At 39.3% G+C, this 19,084-nt stretch overlaps 1 protein-coding gene across 6 annotated transcripts in view; it reads right to left on the reverse strand.

Annotated features, from left to right (window-relative positions):
- Positions 1-3,478: 3,478 nt before the first annotated feature.
- Positions 3,479-19,084, reverse strand: part of SLF2 (SMC5-SMC6 complex localization factor 2) — a 30,818-nt gene continuing 15,212 nt past the window's right edge. For 4 of the 6 annotated variants that reach the window (XM_057421030.1, XM_057421029.1, XM_057421028.1 and 1 more), the window contains exons 7-20: positions 18,571-18,687; positions 18,140-18,307; positions 16,561-16,663; positions 14,859-14,934; positions 13,221-13,362; positions 12,656-12,764; positions 11,366-11,542; positions 10,696-10,793; positions 9,599-9,683; positions 8,987-9,109; positions 8,054-8,131; positions 6,234-6,320; positions 4,848-4,916; positions 3,479-3,726 (exon numbers count right to left, since the gene is read on the reverse strand). In XM_057421030.1, the coding sequence (XP_057277013.1) occupies positions 3,691-3,726; positions 4,848-4,916; positions 6,234-6,320; positions 8,054-8,131; positions 8,987-9,109; positions 9,599-9,683; positions 10,696-10,793; positions 11,366-11,542; positions 12,656-12,764; positions 13,221-13,362; positions 14,859-14,934; positions 16,561-16,663; positions 18,140-18,307; positions 18,571-18,687 (1,468 nt within the window). In that variant the 3' untranslated portion in view covers positions 3,479-3,690. The remainder of the gene's footprint in view (positions 3,727-4,847; positions 4,917-6,233; positions 6,321-8,053; positions 8,132-8,986; positions 9,110-9,598; positions 9,684-10,695; positions 10,794-11,365; positions 11,543-12,655; positions 12,765-13,220; positions 13,363-14,858; positions 14,935-16,560; positions 16,664-18,139; positions 18,308-18,570; positions 18,688-19,084) is intronic. The other 2 variants (XM_057421031.1, XM_057421032.1) reach the window with 2 other exon arrangements.

Raw genomic sequence — 19,084 nt, forward strand, 5'->3', positions numbered from 1 at the left:
GCTCATCTCCAGCAGCACCCTTTCTCATTTGCTGTGGAACACAAAGTCACACAATCAGCAGAAGAAAACCAAGCGAGATACAAACCCAAGCCAGGGATGCTATGCTATACATAGGGTTCTCCTGGGAAAGAAAACCAAACACACAAGACCACCATTAATAATTGTGGCTTAAAGTCCTCTGCTAGTAACAAGGTCAGTAGAATCCTCTTTGTATCCCAACCACCCAGAAGTGCTTGTCTGAATCCCCCCCCAGATACCATACTCCTGCTGTCCTCTCCTGGGGCAGGCCACCTCCCAGGCCCAGAGCTGGCTGCCAGACAATGCTACCCAGTCACAGTCACCTTTGATGCAGACAGACCTGCCTCGTCAGCGCTCAGGACATTAACACTGCAGTACCCATGCCTCGTCGTTAAAAAAAGGCATTTTTCCACACTGAAATGCTACCTCTAAAATCCCATCACACAGCAATCTCACCAGCTGGTCCCCGAGCAGTAATGGTGCAGTTCACCTACTTGTTCCAGTCATCTGCTTTTCCCAACAATATTCTCAACTAAACTATCAACTCTGGGGACTTCAGAGAGTTCCTGCAGCCACTGCATCAATGGAGCGTACCTGTCCTACTGACCTTCAGCCAGACCTACCTGCAAGTCATTAATCACTTCTGAAATCCCCATCCATTACCAAGTTCCACAACAGGAACAGCGAGAACAGGAGAAGTGCAAACAGTTTTGCTGGCAGGTTTCTTCAATTTAAAGCCAGAAGCTGTTGAGTGCATTTGTTTTTTTTTTAAGCCATGCAGAACCTTGTGAGGACAAGGGGGGGGGGGGGGAGGGGAAAAAGGCAAGAGCCACAAATGTACATTTTATAGTCAGCCTTTAATTTTTTGCCTGTGATGACTGCAATAAAGTGCACCTAATTTCACATGAAATGAGATAACATGGCTCTTAATACAGCCAACATAACATCAAAAGATAAACCTCAGTGCAAAATGCTTATCTGAAGACAACCAAAGCAGTTAAGACATTTACTGTGCAAACAGCCTTTTCCAACACATGTAACTTCTGGCTGGGGGCCAGTAAATGAGTTGGCAAAACATAACGGGCAGCGGGTTTGCCATTTTGCTTCCCGACGTCCTGAAGCAGGTCTCAGCTCAGCAGTCCCTTGTCAAGGCTCTGCAGCAGTGCTTTGGGATCATCTCTGCAAGGCTACCATGAGCTCCAATTTAACCCATGTCTAGACTTTAGCAACTGGGGAATTACTACAGCTACAAAACAGATGGAGGAGAAGTCCTGACAAAGCAGGAGGGGAAGACAGAGAAAATGCCAGAATGTATACACAGGCATTAAGCATGAAAACACAGGACTGGCTGAGCCAAAAACGATTTCAGGACTTTCTCCATTTATAGTAAGCTAATCAGCTGTGAACTTAAGAATTACAACGTGCGCCCTAAGACCAAAATAGGCCCTGCAGCCATTTCTTGTGAAACAGAGCCGAGGCGTGCCCATTGTATCCAGGGCCACGTAACTAGAAAAGCATGTCTGGTTCTTTATGTCATTGTGTTAAATAAAAGTAAATATCAAAGTGGTTAATTTATCTGGAAAAAGACCTCAGCAGTTTCAGTGTGCTTTGAACTGCAATACAAAAGCTGTTAATCTAAACCCCTCCCCTTTTCTTCTCCAAAATATACAAGACAGCAACTTCAACTTTACAGGGTAAGAAAATATATACACACTACATACATAAGTAAACTTACTCTGCAATTTATACAACATTAGTGAGAAAAAAAATATAAACATTAAGAAAATTACATACAATATATTAAACAGGGTAAGCAACTGCTATCAGAGGGAAGGCTGACACACTATCAAAGACAGGCGGAGGAGCAAAGGATGATGTTGCTATTCCTATACAACAGTAATTCTGTTTAGCCTAAAGCCGTTCTTTTGCCAAACAAAGATACCCTTTGAGGTAGATTCTCCAATTCTTAAATAACATGTTGAGATTTTTAAAAAAGGGATTTTCTTCCTCTCCACTCCCTCCCAACAATGCCACGAGCATAACTTCTGTTTGAACAAAGCTAAGCTGATTATCCTGTGAAGGGCACAGAGAAGCTGCAGTCTTAGGCTAACTAACACTTGAAATGAAAGACAAAACATTTAGCATGAATTCACAACTAAAATACCTTCCCACAAGACATGTGTCCATTCTATAGCAGTTCCTTTATGGGTAATATACATACTTAAATGTGAAGGTTGGTGGTGTTTTGGGGAGTTTTTTAGCCTTATTATACATTCTAATCTTGGAAAGTTATAGGGGATTTATGATACAAGACAGAGCAATCTACAAAACTTAAAAAGGAAACAGTATTATAAAACGCACATGTTGATACTGTTAAAAATCTCACTTGAGGGAATCTCAGTTGGTGCTTCTACCCAATACCTTAACTTTCTCTTCATACATACACAGATCCTACAGACTAATCACAGCGTAAGATTTAAGCGATGGCATTTGCATGGAGAGCACAAAAGGAGATCACCACCTGACTACTTCACAAACAGCTCTTGGAGCTTTGTGACCACACTGTGTGCGCAGCAGGACTTCACACAAAGGAATTCAGACCTCCTGTGGCTTGCACAGTTTTCACATAGGCGGACCAAATGCTCATCTCCCCAAATCTCCACCGAGCTGAGACTGTAGGATTAGTATGTTCTCCATTTAGGACAGTGCTGAAGCCAGATAACAAATATGTATGTTTGTATGTAAGAAACAAACATACTCTTTTATAAAGAGTAGTACAATACTACTGGTGTAATAAGATCTCACCTATAACTTGGTCTTACAGAAACACTTCCCTTGCAGTCACATTCACTGCATAAATAAATACCCGAAGATGAGAAAGTTAAATTAATGTATCACTAACATAACAAATTCCATTTTGTTGTTTGATAAAACACAACCACAGAGCAAAGAAGCATCCACTTAACCTGTTTGGGCACAACCATGCTTAAGGTCTGCTTCCACCGTCAAGTGAATACAACAGCAGTCACTTGTTCACATGCAACTGCTGTATTTTGTAGTTTTTTAGAAACACTGGATGCTCATACCAATTCTGCTTTGCAGATTAACATGTGCAGGCAATGGTGTTTATCCAGCCCAGTTCTGAACCACTTCCTTACCAGATCACAACAGGGGAGGCCTAACACTGTTTCTGAACTTGCATTCCATGTCATGGGGCAATTCTTTCACAGCTATCCTACACGGATGTTTGATGGTGTGTGCTGGCAAGAAATCTAAGTCATACAGCTTCCAATATGTCTTGTGATTAACAACAGAAATGAGAAAACTTTCCTCAGCTCTAAATAGGATAAAATATATCTAGCTAATTCAGACAGGACTACAGAAAGAGCTGGTTGGGTTTGTTGGGGAGTTTTAACCGTAAAAACCAAAAACCCCAACAAATAACTGATTTTTTCTTTCAGTTTACCCACTTCAATTTTTCAGAAATAGTGTATTTGTAGGAAAAGCAATGTTAATCAAATCAGATCCTCGTGTTTCTAATATCTGCCTGTATCAAGCTCATGTTCCAACTCAGGTGACTGATTTCTTCTGTTCTGATCAAGGTGAAGCTCCATTCATTCTGTATCTTCCTTAAGAGTTTTTCTGTTATTTTTCCCTGAACTAGGCAAGATTTCATGAATCTGGCTCCCAGAAATCATGCAGTTTTCCCTAAAGAGCAAAAACAAAATAGTAAACAAGTCAAAAAAACAGTGATAGTAGTGTAAAGTAGGCAAGTGTTTAGCCAGAGATCACCATGATGTGTTGCAAGTGCCTAGAATTTTATTCAGAAACACTTGCCAGTTTTCACATATGTGAATCAACCCCACGTATCTCTGAAAGAGCTGCATCATTATCAACTTACATCAGTTAGTAAGCTGCAAGTTGCTTCTGCAGCCATGTGTTACTAATTTCCTTCCCCCTCTAGAAGAAGAAATGTCACACACACAACTATGTCTCTATTGCGCATTGCTGGGAGTCACTAATAGTTTTTACAGACAAATGGTCAATGACACAATTTTTAACTGAAATCAATACTAAGCATATACGTATAATTTCATTTTTATAGAAGTGTATCACTACATTACTAGAAAGTTAATGTTTTTCCAAGACAGGACTCAATCAGATGGCCTGATCACATTAGAAAAGAAATCTTACAACCCTAGAGTGGAAGAAACAGCTCTGAACTCTGGGTACCAGCAGAAATTATCCACCTATTCCACCAAAGACAGCTAGGCATCATGAAGGCAAATATTAATGCGAGACTAATCAGGACATCATTACTACTGGTGCTTTCATAGAGCACAAAAGGCTTTTCCTAGTCACTGTATGAAATTCAACACATTTGAAGGGGAGGGAGTTATCAAGGGCTGTTAAACATATGTTGATAGAGCCCTGGACTCAAGTAGGCTCCAAGTCACACGCTGCCAGACCACAGCAGGAAGTGCATCATTGTGTTCATGCCCCAATGTCCTTCTCAAAGTGTCTGCTAATAACTATAATCAGACACAGGCCCTGTGACTTGACTCAGTACTAACATTTTAGTGTATTATACAAGCCCTTTACAAAAGCAGCACTTTTAAGGATAAAGATGAAATCTTGGTTTTACTGAAGCCAACAAGGTAATAATTTTAATTAAACTCTATTCTAATACATTTAATTGCATGCCGCAGCCATGCCATTTACGAAGAAAAAAATACTCTTTAAAAGAATATGCTGTTTTCAAATGCTAAAATCATGAGTTAAATGCACCCTGCAATATGAAAAGAGAGAAGAAAGTTTCATTACAGTACCTGAGTAGGCCGAGTGGTTTGTATCACATCTTGCCATTTGCCATATATCCTGGCAACCAAGTCTTTCACCTGCAAGTTCAGACAGATTACTTTAGGCATTTATGCTAAGAAAGCCAAGATCATACCCCATCTCACCCCAAACCCCAGATAAACCCAACACCCAAGGTCTACTGGGACCATGTTATAGTCAGCCCAAAGTATCACCACCTCAATTCCAACCAGACCCCTGTAATTTGGGACTCTTAATGCAAAGTAATGTACTCCACACAAACACATTACAGGCACATGACTCCCCACGTTAAGTGTTTGGAATCAGCATGCAAGCCTCTGGCTTCCAAACACCCACCTCATCCTTCGGGTGAGTTCAGTTTGTTACACAAGTCTGACTGTATCTAGAAAAGGTGCCTGCAACTGCAATCACAAAAGCAATTCAAGCACTGCCTGCTTCCAAAATTAACTCCTTATATGTAAAACTGTGCTTTTTCATAACCAATCACAAGCAGGTGTTTAATCCAAGCCATTCAGAACTGAGATTTGCTTCATATGCTGTGTTAAAACCCAGCACAGTGGAGTCCTCTAGAAGTTACTGTATGATTACACAAATGAAGTGATAGGAAAAAAACAGAGAAAGATTTTCCCTTCTCAGTGCAAGGGAAATAAAAACTAAAGTGAATGAGACCCCAGACACAAAAATCAAGGCAAGAACATTTAACTTGGTAAAAGGATCCATGCTCTACTCATCTGGCTGAATAAAACAGAACAATCTTGAGGATGCAAATGTAAGGATGCACACAACTGCAAATGTCTGATTTAAAGCTGAAGAAGCCAAGGCTTTTCAAAGCTGAGGTTGGTCACTTATCACTGCTCTGATTTGGCCTGCTACAACAGCATGCAAAGCACGAAAGTCATAAAATTACAATTTCATCAGTAAACCCCACACCACAAAGCAAATGAAAGTCAATTATCCAAGCTTGATGCTACATCACATACACCTTTGGCTTAAATCTGCAACAGTTTCACCTAATTCATTAATTTGAAAATAAACCAGAGACACATGGCAAGATAGGCTAGTATTCCAGGCTTCTGTATCCTGCTCGGCATGTAGCCTCTGCTCTTTGGAGCCAGCTACCAATGACTGACAGGAAAAGAAACAGGGCAACTCTGCAGTTCTAAAAGTTGAGATGCCTGGTTAAAAGGATGACAAGCTAACGTTTTGCAGTTGTTAATAGTCCTGTTGTTAGCAAAAAGAGTATTTTGGGCATATATTTATGTACATGCAAAGACAGGATGCAGACAGAGAAAACAGGGCTGAGATAGGGGAACACCACACATCAAGAACACTAAAAACCATCCCAAAACACCCCCTCTCCAACTTTCTTGTCTTACCTTAGTTCGATAAAACAGCCTTGCATCTTCCCTAATATCACATTTTATGTGCTTATCTAAGGCACCACAAAGCTTCAGTAAGTGTTGCTAAATAAAGACAAAAGTGTACAGCTCTTTAAATCCTCCATGTCAAAACTAAAAGCTTCCTTCAGACATTACTGCAATTTAAAAACAATATGCATCAAGTTGATTTTTTCCTCAGAAATATACAGTAAGGAAGGAAGAAAAGAAAGAAAGAAAGAAAACAAGACCATAAGATCCTCTGTCGGTTGCTGGCATGGCCCTGGTACAGCAGATGTAAGAGCTTTAAAAAAAGAGTTTAGAAGTATAAAATTTGTGATGTGTAGCCTGCTACAGTTTCTACCAGCTAATTTGTAAGTCCTGTCTGTTCCCAAGGCAGCAAGTGCAGTGCCATTTATCAGCAAAAAAAGTTCAGAAGTTACAATAGCTAAAAAATAACCTTTTCAGCAATGACTCCGGTCATTTTCTTTTGTAGGAATTAACTAAGCAGGTAAAACATAGCCAAGGTTTTTGCACTGACCTCTGATTTATCTCAAAATTCCTCATTACTTAATAAAGCAGTTTTGTAACTTCATAATCTCTTGATAATGGGCTCCCAAGATCTTTCCCATTCTGTGAACTCCTTTATAAGATTCCTGTTTTCAATCTCTCACCGAAGAGCTTCTAATAGGCTCTGCTCTGCACAGCAGGTGAGACATCCCAAAACTCTAAATATAAACATTTGCTGGTGTCTCAAGACCATGACAATTTACCTCATCTCACTGGAAGAGGACCAGGAATGAAACAGTTATACTGATTTTACACAAAGCCCAGCCTGCACAGTAATCAGCCATACCCCTCTTGCCACTTGATGGTTATAACAGGTCAGTGAATAATAGACTCTTTCTTCACTAAGAAATACAGAAACATTAAAAATTATATTAAAAAAGATCAAGTTCTCCACAATCTTCAGGAAGGCAATGTAAAAAAAAAAAAAGCAAAACAAAAAAAAACCCAAAGAAACCAACCCTACCCCAAATCTCAAAACACCATTACAATATAATTCTTTACCAAATTGTTTCAGATTACACTCTGCGATCATCTTTTTTGCTTTGAGCAGGAAATTGAGACACTTAAGCCCCAAAAGTTAACCAAACATTACTGCTTTACCTCTCTCAAACAGTTCATTTGACAGATTCCTTAAAAGCCAACAGTGATTCCACATGATAGAGGATGTATATAGACACCCTGCCGCGAGCAACTAGAGCAAGTGATCACAGAAATCTGAACAGGATTACTGTAAGTCTAAGCAGAAGGTATTACTTAACAGATGCTTACATCGCATCACATGGCACAGAGGAACTATCACCACAGAGAACAGAAGAGATACAGTCCTAGTTTTCACTTGCTGCATGGCTGCACTCCAACGTGAAAACCATGGGGTGTTTGAACACATCTGACTGGATACTTTCAAAGTACTTTTAGATACTTTTTATACTGAAACATTTCAGCTGTACTGCAAGAGTTCACAGAATCATTTGGCTTCTTAGAATTTCTGTTTGAGTTAACTTACGGTTACTTTCTGAGAAAGATTAACAAAATAATCATCTGCTGATCCATAGCTTTGTGTTCTGAGGTTGCTCCATTTGCAGAAATGCAGAAGAGGTTTATTTCTCCGCAAAAAGTGCAGAGAAAGCTCTTCCGCATTTACTTTGCCCCAGAACAAGTTTCCCCCCAGTGCTATCTTCCACTGGTGATCTATCAGATGACAGCTACTGATAAAAACCCAAAGATTTTTAGGAGTTACTTAAGTTACTTACCCTTTGATTAGAATTTACACGATCAAAGATACTAGCTTCACTGACTAGATGAAGGAGGATGTAGATTAGGTAGTATGCCTGGAGAGAAATCAAAAGAGCTTTAGCAGTCAAAACACAATCATAACTCTTCACATCTAGATCCAGCACAATTTTTGCTTTTGGAGTAATTCCTCCAATAGCCATATCAATGGACAAGTATGCCTACACATTTGCTTATCTAATTTAAAATAGTACATTCATGTATCAGAAACATTTTTAACCACTATTACACTGGTTTAAGTTACTTAAGTAACCTACAACAGTTTCTGTAGTTTTAATTACCAAAAATTAAATTCAGGCATTGGCTTTATTTTCCCATCATCTACATCTAGATCTAAATACTTGCTAAGAGATTCCATGGCAGACTGAAAGAACCAAACCAATATTCAATTTTTGTATGGATGGAAATACTAAATCTTTCTAATACCTGTTTATGAGAAAAGATTCATAAAAGATTCATAAAACTCTTTCAGAAGTCTGCAGATGAAGGTCTGGTTCAGCATCAAACAGTTCCCACCGATTACATGAGAAGGGAAGAAGGACAGTCCTCTGATTACAGAAGACAGAACTCAAAACATCCATGTGACTGAGACATTCAGAAAATCTGACCCTTTCCCCGTTTGTTAAACAGCCTAGTACAGCTTCCTCCGTCACATGCTACTTCTTTCCTTCCTCCATGACTATAACCAAAATAGGATATAAGATTGAATTATGCAGATGAACGCAGCAACAAAATAGTGTGTGTACAGTTCCACGTACAGAACTGTCTTCACTTAACAGGAATTAAAAGAAGCATTCTCAAAATTATAGAAGATGCAATTATATAATAATAATTAAATATTTATATAAAAATATGTAAAAGACAAATGCAAAACCCCACTTCCAGCTCTGTACCTCCTGTTCTAGTTCTGCATGACACTGGTCTCCATCAGCATCCTGCTGCTCCAGTCTTTCCCTCATCTTCTTTAGTAGATTAGAAGGTTTCATGTAGACAAGAAACTGAAGCAGAAGAGACATCTACAGACACAAATGTTAACAAATTGGACTGGTTTACTGGCAGTTGGTTTGGGAACCGAATGCCACTACCATATATGTGTCCCCCAAGAACAGGACATAAAAGGGATTTTTAATTAAAATGGAAAATTTTCATGCTTTGGGTAATTTTTGACTATTCACAGAAAAAGTGTCAGTATGTTGCCTCAATAAAAGATCAATGCTACAGAAACAAAGAGCAACTCTACATGAGCATAAAAGGAAAACTGAAAGTGTAGACCTCTTTCCAACATCCAAAATGAATGCTTAGGCACATGAACAATACTGAGCTTAAAAAACTGCAGAACATGCAGGTTACACACACATGCAAATATGCTTCTAATACTAAACTAAAAATTAGTAATGGTAACTTTGCAAGGTTCTTGAAAATAGGCTTACAGTGTTAAAATGTAAAACAATAATATTCATGTTTTCTAAACTTTCAACTTGGGACACACCACATACATGCAGTACCTGTTTGTCACTGTCCTCAGGTATTTCCACATCCTTTTTGAGAAGCTTTGAAATTATCACCAGGCTAAGACGTCTTCTTAATTCCCTGAAACACAATTCAAAGACCTTTCTTTCCCAGAGAATTTCTTAAATCCAAACTGTTTCTACATAGTATAGGAGTCTATGGATGGCTTCCCTAGACATAAACTTGCCTACAACTATTAAATTGGATTTTCTGAATATAAGTGCTATTAGACTAGTAAAGAGACTAGTGAAATATAAGTACCCTTATCTCATGGCAGCTTTTCTTCTGCACAAATAAACAGTACAAGATGCTTGCATCCAAGCCGAAAACCGAGGGCCAAATTCATTCTCCTTGCTCAGATACATTATAATGTATTCATTTCAAAGACACAGAACTCGTCACACATTGACACTTAAATGCAGATATGAATCACCCCCCCAAAAATTTAACTTTTGGTCATTCAGGAGAGAACTAGAGTAGGTGATGGATCTGAAGGGGGGCTATAGGGATGCTGGGGAGGGACTGTTCATTAGGGACTGTAGTGACACGAAAAGGGGTAACGGGTTAAAACTTAACCAGGGGAAGTTTAGATTGGATATAAGGAGGAAGTTCTTTACTGTAAGGGTGGTGAGGCACTGCAATGGGTTGCCCAGGGAAGTTGTGAATGCTCCAGTCCCTGGCAGTGTTCAAGGCCAGGTTGGACAGAGCCTTGGGTGGCCGGGTTTAGTGTGAGGTGTCCCTGCCCATGTCAGGGGGGTTGGAGTTGGATGATCTTAAGGTCCTTTCCAACCCTTATTCTATGATTCTATGTCAGAACCTGAAGTTAAAGTCTATCTTTGCTGTAGGGTACCAGGAAGTTTGCAGCCTAGAAAACTACACATAAAATGTAAAAGAACTTCCACAGCAGAGGTGATCAAAAAGCTATATACACACACACACTACTGACTGCATATACCTCTGTAACATATGAGAAAACCCACGTACATTTTTTAAAGCAGCATGTAATACCTATTGCATTTACCAGACTTTGAGCTTATACAGATAGATCAGCTGTTACCACTATTACATATTTGTGCTGTTACAGTGTCATTACCGTCCACGTGTTACCCAGCTAGGCACCAGCTGAACCAGCCATAGGAGATTATGGTGATGACTGGAGAGTTCACTCAGAGCCAGGCAGAGCTCAGGCATCTTTAAAAGAACAATGAAGAATGCATATGGTGGGCATTTGTTTTATTTGTAAAGAAGCACACATCTACTCCCTAGAAACATATGTAGCATGAATATTAAAAGAAATTGAGCTAACAAGAGATGATGTGCATAAAGATTATTTCTGCATTGCACCTATAGTTAAGTCTGCTAAATACCATTTTGAAAAAGGTTAGTTGAAATCAGCTTTTCATTACGTTTTGTTAGCTTAATGCAATCATTTTGTCATTCTTTCAGAGCCATTTTAAGCATAATCTTGTCTTAGCTAAAATAGCAGCAAGTTCAATACAGTCCCCTTGCAGAAGGGGACAGGCAAATGTCAGGCAACAAAACCAACTCGGTATACCCACCCTCCTCCTAAACTTTGCACAAATCCAAAGCTCCCAATTTGTTCAGCTTAGATTTTCAAGCAGCATTTTTCTGATATGGAAAAAAAAACAAAACCAAAACCCAACAAAAACCCCCAAAACAAACAAAACTTCAAAGCAGAAGTTTCTTGAAAATTAAACTGCAGTTTCATAAATCCAGTAGAAGAAAATTATTTATGAAGTTACCTTTGTATCCCAGTCTTCTATTCTTATCAGAAGCTTCAGGAAAAGGCACTGAAAATCTATCAAAGGAACATGCTTTAACTGTTTCTCCAAGCTTATTTTAAATAGCAATAGAAGCAGCAGCATTATTTCTTGATCAGTATATCCACCTTGAATTACTGTTGTACAGAAACCTAGAAACTTTAGAAGAAAAAAAAACCATTAAAATCTGAAATCAGTTTAGTTTATTTTAAAGTATGAAGACAAGTTACTAAGTTTTCCACCCTCACATTAAAGCATACCTCAAATTGCAACACCTGTGTACTAACATGTCCCCATCTCCCAGTAACTGCACTCTGTGGAGGCTTGTGTTTTGAACAGTGTCAATATTCCCTGGATATTACAGGGGTAGGAACAATTTTTCTCCACTGCAGGTAATTCTTGTCTAACTGAATCAAAGACTGACATAGCAGTATACTGCATATACTAAATATGCAATACTGAAAACGATATATCAAGAGATTTTCCCCCACCCAAGTACTATCACATGGGTTACTTACAATCTGGGACACCTGCATAAATGAGAACAAAAATTACTCGAGAATTGTGTATTCTGCCTCCAGTGGAGATGCTTCAAGTGCCTCCTCTTGAACCAAGTGATTTTATAGTTAAAAATTTCCAGAAAAAAGTATTTTAGGATGCCTCAAATACTTCCACAAGGAACTGAAATCAGTTACAAAGCCAGTATTTTTACCATACAACCTTTAATCACAGAGAAGTAGCCTGTGAAGTATGACCAGCATTCATTCAGCCTATGGTTCCACAGGACTTAATGCATGGATCCAACAGCTCACTTCCACAGAACAGCAAGTCACAGCTCCACCTGCCCCGCAGGAGCTCCCACTTTCATTCACACTAGGCTGCCACAGACTGATTGCATACCTCCATGAGCTGCACTAACACAATGAGGTAGCATAAATCATAGCACAAACATCAACTCCCCATTTTCACTGGAACACAGAAATGCACTTCTACATGAGGGAGCAACGAACTCTGATAAAGATGTCACAGCTAGAAAAGGGAGGTAGCAGAACTGTGCAGTTGTATGTGAAGCCAGTGGAAGTCAGGAAGCTCTGAAGTCTGCAACAAGCCTTCAGTAATCTCTGCTGAATGTGAAGCTGAAACCCCAGGATAGCATCTACTCACCAAACATGCCCAGACCTAGATTAGGACATCAGGAGTTTTGCTAAAAAACCAAAGCAAAGCCACCCCCCGAAAGCCAAACCCCTTCCACACTAACTGGAGTTCTCTCACCTTAATCACATTGATTAAATTGTTCTCTGGTAGACTGGAAAAGGCTGGACTGGCAGAGGTTAGCTCTCCTCCTGGCTGGTGTTTACTCATTGTTTCTTGCATCTGACTTCTAAGAAAAGAGACACTAATTGAGCAGTAAATCAACAATTTAAAAGTCCACAAAGGCTTATCTGCATCAAACTGAAGGGAAAAAAAACAACCCCTACATGTTTCAGAACGCCTTCAAATCAAACCACTCCCCAGTTACAGAGCACACACATCTATCCCAGCTTGTAAGCAATTAATTGTAATTCTGCTCAGCTATTTGGCAACAATTCTTGTAAACCTCCATTACGAAGATGCAGGACAAAGGACAATGCTGTGGGGTTTGCTGAATCCTTACCTAGAAGGCACTGTTTGAAGTACTGGCTTATTTACTCTTAATAAAACCTGAGCTGAGAATTTAAAGAAGAGTATGGCTTGGTGGAAGGGACGGGAAATAAAAGAACCTTCTGATTCTACATTCCAAGCACAAGGCTTGCTTTCACAGGATCTAAGCAATAAATATCAAAAGGAAGACACTTACAAAATATCATACTCGTTAAAGTTGGGCTGAAGCTGCTGCAATGGAAAGAGAGATCTAAACGCAACACCCATATTGACAAAAACAGCTGACACATCGGCTAGTGAAGGAATCCATGGTTTAGACTGTTCATCACTGATGGAAGCTACAAGCAAAAGACATGGAATGGATTAGTTTTGAATTTAGTTCTTAGCATAAGTTCCTCTTCAGGGAAACAAATAAGCTCAGCAGACTGCACCAATTCTACCAGCTCTCATATCAGATGAGTTGGTACACCAAACAACATGCTTATTTTCAGAATGATGAGTGGAAAAAAAACCAGAGTAGTCTAACATAGTATTTTATGCTGGAGAAACATTGAGTATTTTCATAGTGGGACTGGAAATGGAGCTCACTAAGGTTTGAAAACAGGCAAGGTTTTTAGAACAGAAGTGCTGAACAGGTGGAATTCACTCACCTCATAGCAACAATGCTCACTGACAAAAAGGGCTGATCTGTATGACTTGTACCTGAAAATCTGCAAACTGTACAGAGGATTCTCTACAGGACACTAAACTAGCAAGTAACAGAACTAGATGCAGTGTCTTCCAAACAATTACAGAATTATTGGATCATTTCTGTGTGTTAGAGATAAGTTTGTAAGAAAACAACAAATACAAAGGAACATAACACGCAAGACACTGCAGGTTCACATCTCAACGTTTAATTTAGTAAAAACAACAACAAAGAACATGCTTCCTCAGTTAAGCACTGGAATAGAACGTCTCAGGTTAAAAGATTACACAGTTAACAATTTGCCCTAAGTCTTTGAATGTGATTTCATCAGTTTGAACTGTTCATTCAGAACCAAGCTTAATGCCAGTAAAGTACAAAATAAAGCAGGCTACATTCCCTCCTACGCTCACAGTCTGTTTTCAACCAAAATTCAAAATATGGGGTGCAATTTGGATAGACCTGAGCAAGCACTTCAAGAGAGACCATTACTTTTCTAATGTTAACTGGCAGGCTTAAATGAACTGGTGACTTTTCATGGATCTGAATGAAGTGGAGACATAAGGAACATATGAAGGAACTTGTATTGAAAAGTATTTAAGAGTACAGATGGAGGAATGCAAAATGCACGAAACATGAGCAGCAGCACGGGCTGAAGCAGATCCTTGAAAATGTTTTGGGTTTTTTTGCAGGCATATGATTCTTTTCACTTTTGCCATTTATCTGGGCAGTAAACTATGCAGTGCTATATACTGGGTTTGACTATGTGAAAAACACCCTGTAGTCCTTAAGCTATGAAATTAAGGTCTAGATTTTCCAAAGTAAAACATGGAAAGGGGAACAAATGTCTGAGCAGACTGGGCTCATTTTTAAGTCACCTCTATTTGTGAAATAACAGAAGTGAGTTTAAAAGGCTGTATCAGATGCACTGCTTTGCAAATACATGCCAGCACCACATCCTGTGGTACCAGCTTGCACACACTCAGTGAAAACCAACTTCTAGCATTTGTGCAGAACATACAGAAAGAGCCTAAATTCATGCCAGAATCAGAGACAGAGCCTTTTACTTCCTCCCCCAAAACCTTCTACACTTAACAGAAGGGAAATGCCTTCATTCAGGTGGTCAGTTTCAATTCTTCAAGCACTCACCATTTTTTAGTGTTATCTCCATCAATCTGTCTAAAACCTGGGTGGAAACACAATAGTCAGGATGAACAGACATCACCTGTGGAGAGAAAAAAATGCTACATGTCAAACATCAAGCTGCATGATGGCATCAGTCTGCTTTTAAATAAAATGAAAAGAAAGCCAAAAACAAAAAGGAAAAAAACCCACCCACAAACCAAACAACTATTTGGTAAAAAAAGAGACAGTAACAGAAGGGAGGAAAGAAAACCCCAACAAAACAACAAACCCCCACCCCCCAAAAAGCCCCAACAACCAAAATCAAAAACCCAATCTGCAGTGCAAAGATGCTCTGAATACATTAAAACCGAGTATTTGCAGTATGGGAATGCCGTAACTGCAGGTTGAGTCTGTTGTTTCATAAGGTGGTACTGAGAGTTAAGAGAATGGAAAGTATCCTATGTCCCCTTGCAACTCATCTGCATCTGTGATCTAACTGAACTCCTCAATCAAACATGGGGGCAATGGAGTGAATTATAACCTTTTCCAGTCACGAGCAAGTTGAACATATACAACACTAAACCCAAACAATGAATTCTCAGTTCTTCATAGAACTCTTAACTACGAAAACATGACTATGAAGCACAGCTCAAGTTTCCTGAACACTTCACTAGCCCAGCAAAACACCCTTCTTCATCTCCCACAAGTGCTGGATAGTTTCCTGCTCTGTGAGCTGAATTGGCTCACACTTCCTCCTCATGAGAGGAACACCAGGGCTCACAGAACGGGTGGAAGGCACTCTTTCACTGGCTGGAGGGAAGGACACAGAGGAGCAAAGCATTTCCCTTTTGGCAAAAGCAGAAAGCCAGTCAGACCCAGGCTGCAGTTTCACAGGTGGTCCAGCTTTATTTTTTGTTTCAGGCACAGTCGGAATGTGGTAAATAATCATAGAATGGTTTGGGTTGGAAAGGACCTTAAGATCATTTAGTTCCAACGCCCTGCCATGGGTAGGGACGCCTCACATTAGACTACATCACCCAAGACTCTGTCCAACCTGGCCTTGAACACATAATAATAGAATGGAGATTGGAGAGGGGCATTTTTGCGAGTAACAGACCAATGTAAATGCCTAAGGATTTAGACACCTAGAAAGACATCTAAAAAGCAGACAGACACATTTCCTTTGGCAACAGCTCCAGTCTTTCTCCTGAGCTACCTTTTCCACATGAAAATTACCTGATAATACAGTTATCTCTGATGATTTAGAAGGCAAAAGACGTAGAAACGGTACTTCTGCATTTCCGTATACTGCAGTATGTACCTTCTGGGTTTGTTTTGTTTTTTTTTTTAAGGATGTAAGGACGCAAGATTAACATTTCCTTATGATTTGTCCCACGCTATTATATCCTGAAGTCCCTTCTCACCTAGCACGTACTATGCCCTTTTTAAATGCAGTAATACATATGAAGATGGACTGGGATGTGGAGCTTTGCAGTCATTTGGAAGCATGGAGAAAAATCCATCCCTAGCGTTTTACCCCTACTGACAAAGTATTTCAGACTGGAGAACAAATCAGAACCCGGAAAGAAAGACTTCTTTATATAAAAGAGTTGTTAATATAATGCAACAAATTCACAAACTTATTCTGATTATTCCTGCTACTACTGCTTCCAGGAAGAATATTATACCTGAACGGAGTATAACTGCACAAATAGTATAATCTTACCTGGAAAAGCCACTTCAGAATTGGTATGGGACACAAGATACAACTGTAAGCAGAACTTAGAAAACCATTAATAGCTAAAGAAAGTTGCTGTGTTACACTGGAACTGTAAGACAAAGATGGGGGTGGGGAAAGAGAAGAAAAAAAATCAGCTAGTGGTTGACTCAGCACTTCCCCACCCCTCAGATCATCAACAGCAAACAAAGATTTTTAGAGATTTTTAACTCCAATGACCTTTACCAGTACTTCTAGAAGAGAAAAAAAGACTTTGCTTGAAGTTTTTAAAATAACTTTTCAAATAAAGTCTGAAGGCAAACTAAAGCAAAAACGGCCTAAACTCACTGTGCAAGTCTGTGAGGTACAAAAAACCAGCTGTCAGAAGAACAGAAAATACATCACTTTTATTCCTGAATTATTTTAGCTTTAGCCTCCTTTAGAGAGTCAGGTTATGTCGTAAGCAGCTGAATTAATGATATCCAGGTTCCCACACACCCTTCAGTTTCCCCTGTTCTCAGTATCTACTAGAACAGGTAGCTCTGTTGAAACATTTGTGTCCTAATTTCCCCCATCTCCTTGACCTGTCTGAGCAAGTGGCTAGGAAGACATCCATGTGCCAACCGGGCAGAATGGAAAAGCAATTAAATCGTAATTGCCTTCTGGAAGGGATGATTTGTTTAGTTCTCATTCCTCCAGTCATAAGATGCTTTTGAAGCTTATACCTTTGTGATCTTCAAAACATGTTAATAGAGAAGCCTGAAGCCAAAGGAGTATATCACAAACATCGTTTTCTCAAGAGATCAGAAGCCACCCTCCTCCTCTTCACACCCACAGTAACACATACATGTGTACATAAAATCTTTTAAGAGTAAATGAATTCTCTCTTCCACTGATGCAAGTTTGGAATAAAATCCCAAGCAAAATAACTGGATTTTTTTCAGGATTTGCACTTGTGGTATTACGCAAGAATGTGTCCATCTATTTGGAGCCTGACAGCCTTGTAAACACTGAATTCAAATCCCTATGACTTACAGAACTGTTGTTTCTATACGCACAGACACACAGCTAGCTCAGTGACTAAATCTAACAGATGTCAGAAACCATGACCTCCTGCAGCCCTCATTAGGTGGAGGAGGAGGCCTGAAGTCCTAAGCCCATTCAGAAGGAAAACACCCGAGTTTTTCAGTAGACACAATGCAACATTAGTAGGCCACAAATCAGTTTACCACCATCTTGCGACAGTTGAGCTTTTGTGCATTTAACATTTCACTTCCACAAACTCATCAGGTTATCAATGACAACCCAACACAGCAGAAATATAGAAGAGGGGAGAACACCTTTTTTTTCTTATGTCTCACTTAAGATGTTTCTCAAGAATTCCAGAGAAGGAAAGAAGGAAGCTTCAAGTAACAATTCACTGTTCTGTAAAGCCAACCTGGAAAGGAGACTTCCAGGAAAAGGGAGTCAATCTTGCCTACTTAGTAAGACAGAGCTTATTTGCTTTCAGAGATAATATTTTATCTTAAAAGCTGCTAACACTGAAAAAAACATGCAAGTAAACACAACAGAGTGAAGATATTCTTACTTAAAAAGTAGCTTTTCTATAGGATTTTGAGGGATGAAATGAAAATTCCTGAAGTCCAGGTTGTGTTGACTGAAGATTTTCCCAGAGGTTGATAAATCAAATATATCTTCTCCAGGGTGGTAGTCAGGTATGGCATGAGTTACTACTGAAAACCTCTTTATAAATGCCCTGTAAAATTCAGAATTGCTTTTATGAATTTAAATATCCAGACGCTATCTGCAAGTTGAGACAGTTATTTTCAGATGATGAACACATCAGCCTTATGTGAAAGCTCAATTGTTCAGACAGCACTGTCCAAGAAAACCCACCCAACCTTAGAAGGCAATAAAAACGGTTCACATTAAACATACCAAGAACTGATGGAAGGAGATTAGAAAAAAAGGCTACGAAAGTGAAGAACTAGATTTAATTGGTTTAGGAGCTAGAAGGACCTGTGTTCTTCTGAGAGATCTTCATCTCCAGTGGTATTCTCCTCATTTTCTCCATCTGAAGAATCAGCTTCCTCTCCTTGTAGGTCTTCCTGCAACCGCTTTTCTAGTTCATCTACCCTGAAATAACAGCAGCAGCAGAACTTATCATCACCATTTCGTATTTACAACAGAAATCAACAAAATTGAAGCTCTGAATGTGAACCCAGTATGAACCCTAATGGGCCAGCAGCGCATTAGGTATGGCAAAAGCATGTGAGATATTTGTATAAAAGCTAAGCATCTTGTTATTCCAAGATACAAATTAGATGTTTCCCAAACCCTAACAAATTTCCAACAGCACAATTAATCACTAGTTTGTCAAAGACAAACACACTCAACCAACTTCTGACAGAATTTGCTGTAATTGCACAAAACTTTCAAACTTCTAGGGTTTTTTTTTTAAATTTTGGGGCTTTGTTTGTTTCTTGTTGTGGGGTGTTTTTTTTTTCAGCATCATACTAGTATTTTATTTGTT

The sequence above is a fragment of the Pezoporus wallicus genome, unplaced genomic scaffold (genome assembly GCF_028554395.1).
Source record: "Pezoporus wallicus isolate ANWC-B61680 ecotype Strahan unplaced genomic scaffold, APGP_CSIRO_Pwel_v1 contig_3365, whole genome shotgun sequence".
In the NCBI taxonomy this organism is placed as follows: domain Eukaryota; kingdom Metazoa; phylum Chordata; class Aves; order Psittaciformes; family Psittacidae; genus Pezoporus; species Pezoporus wallicus.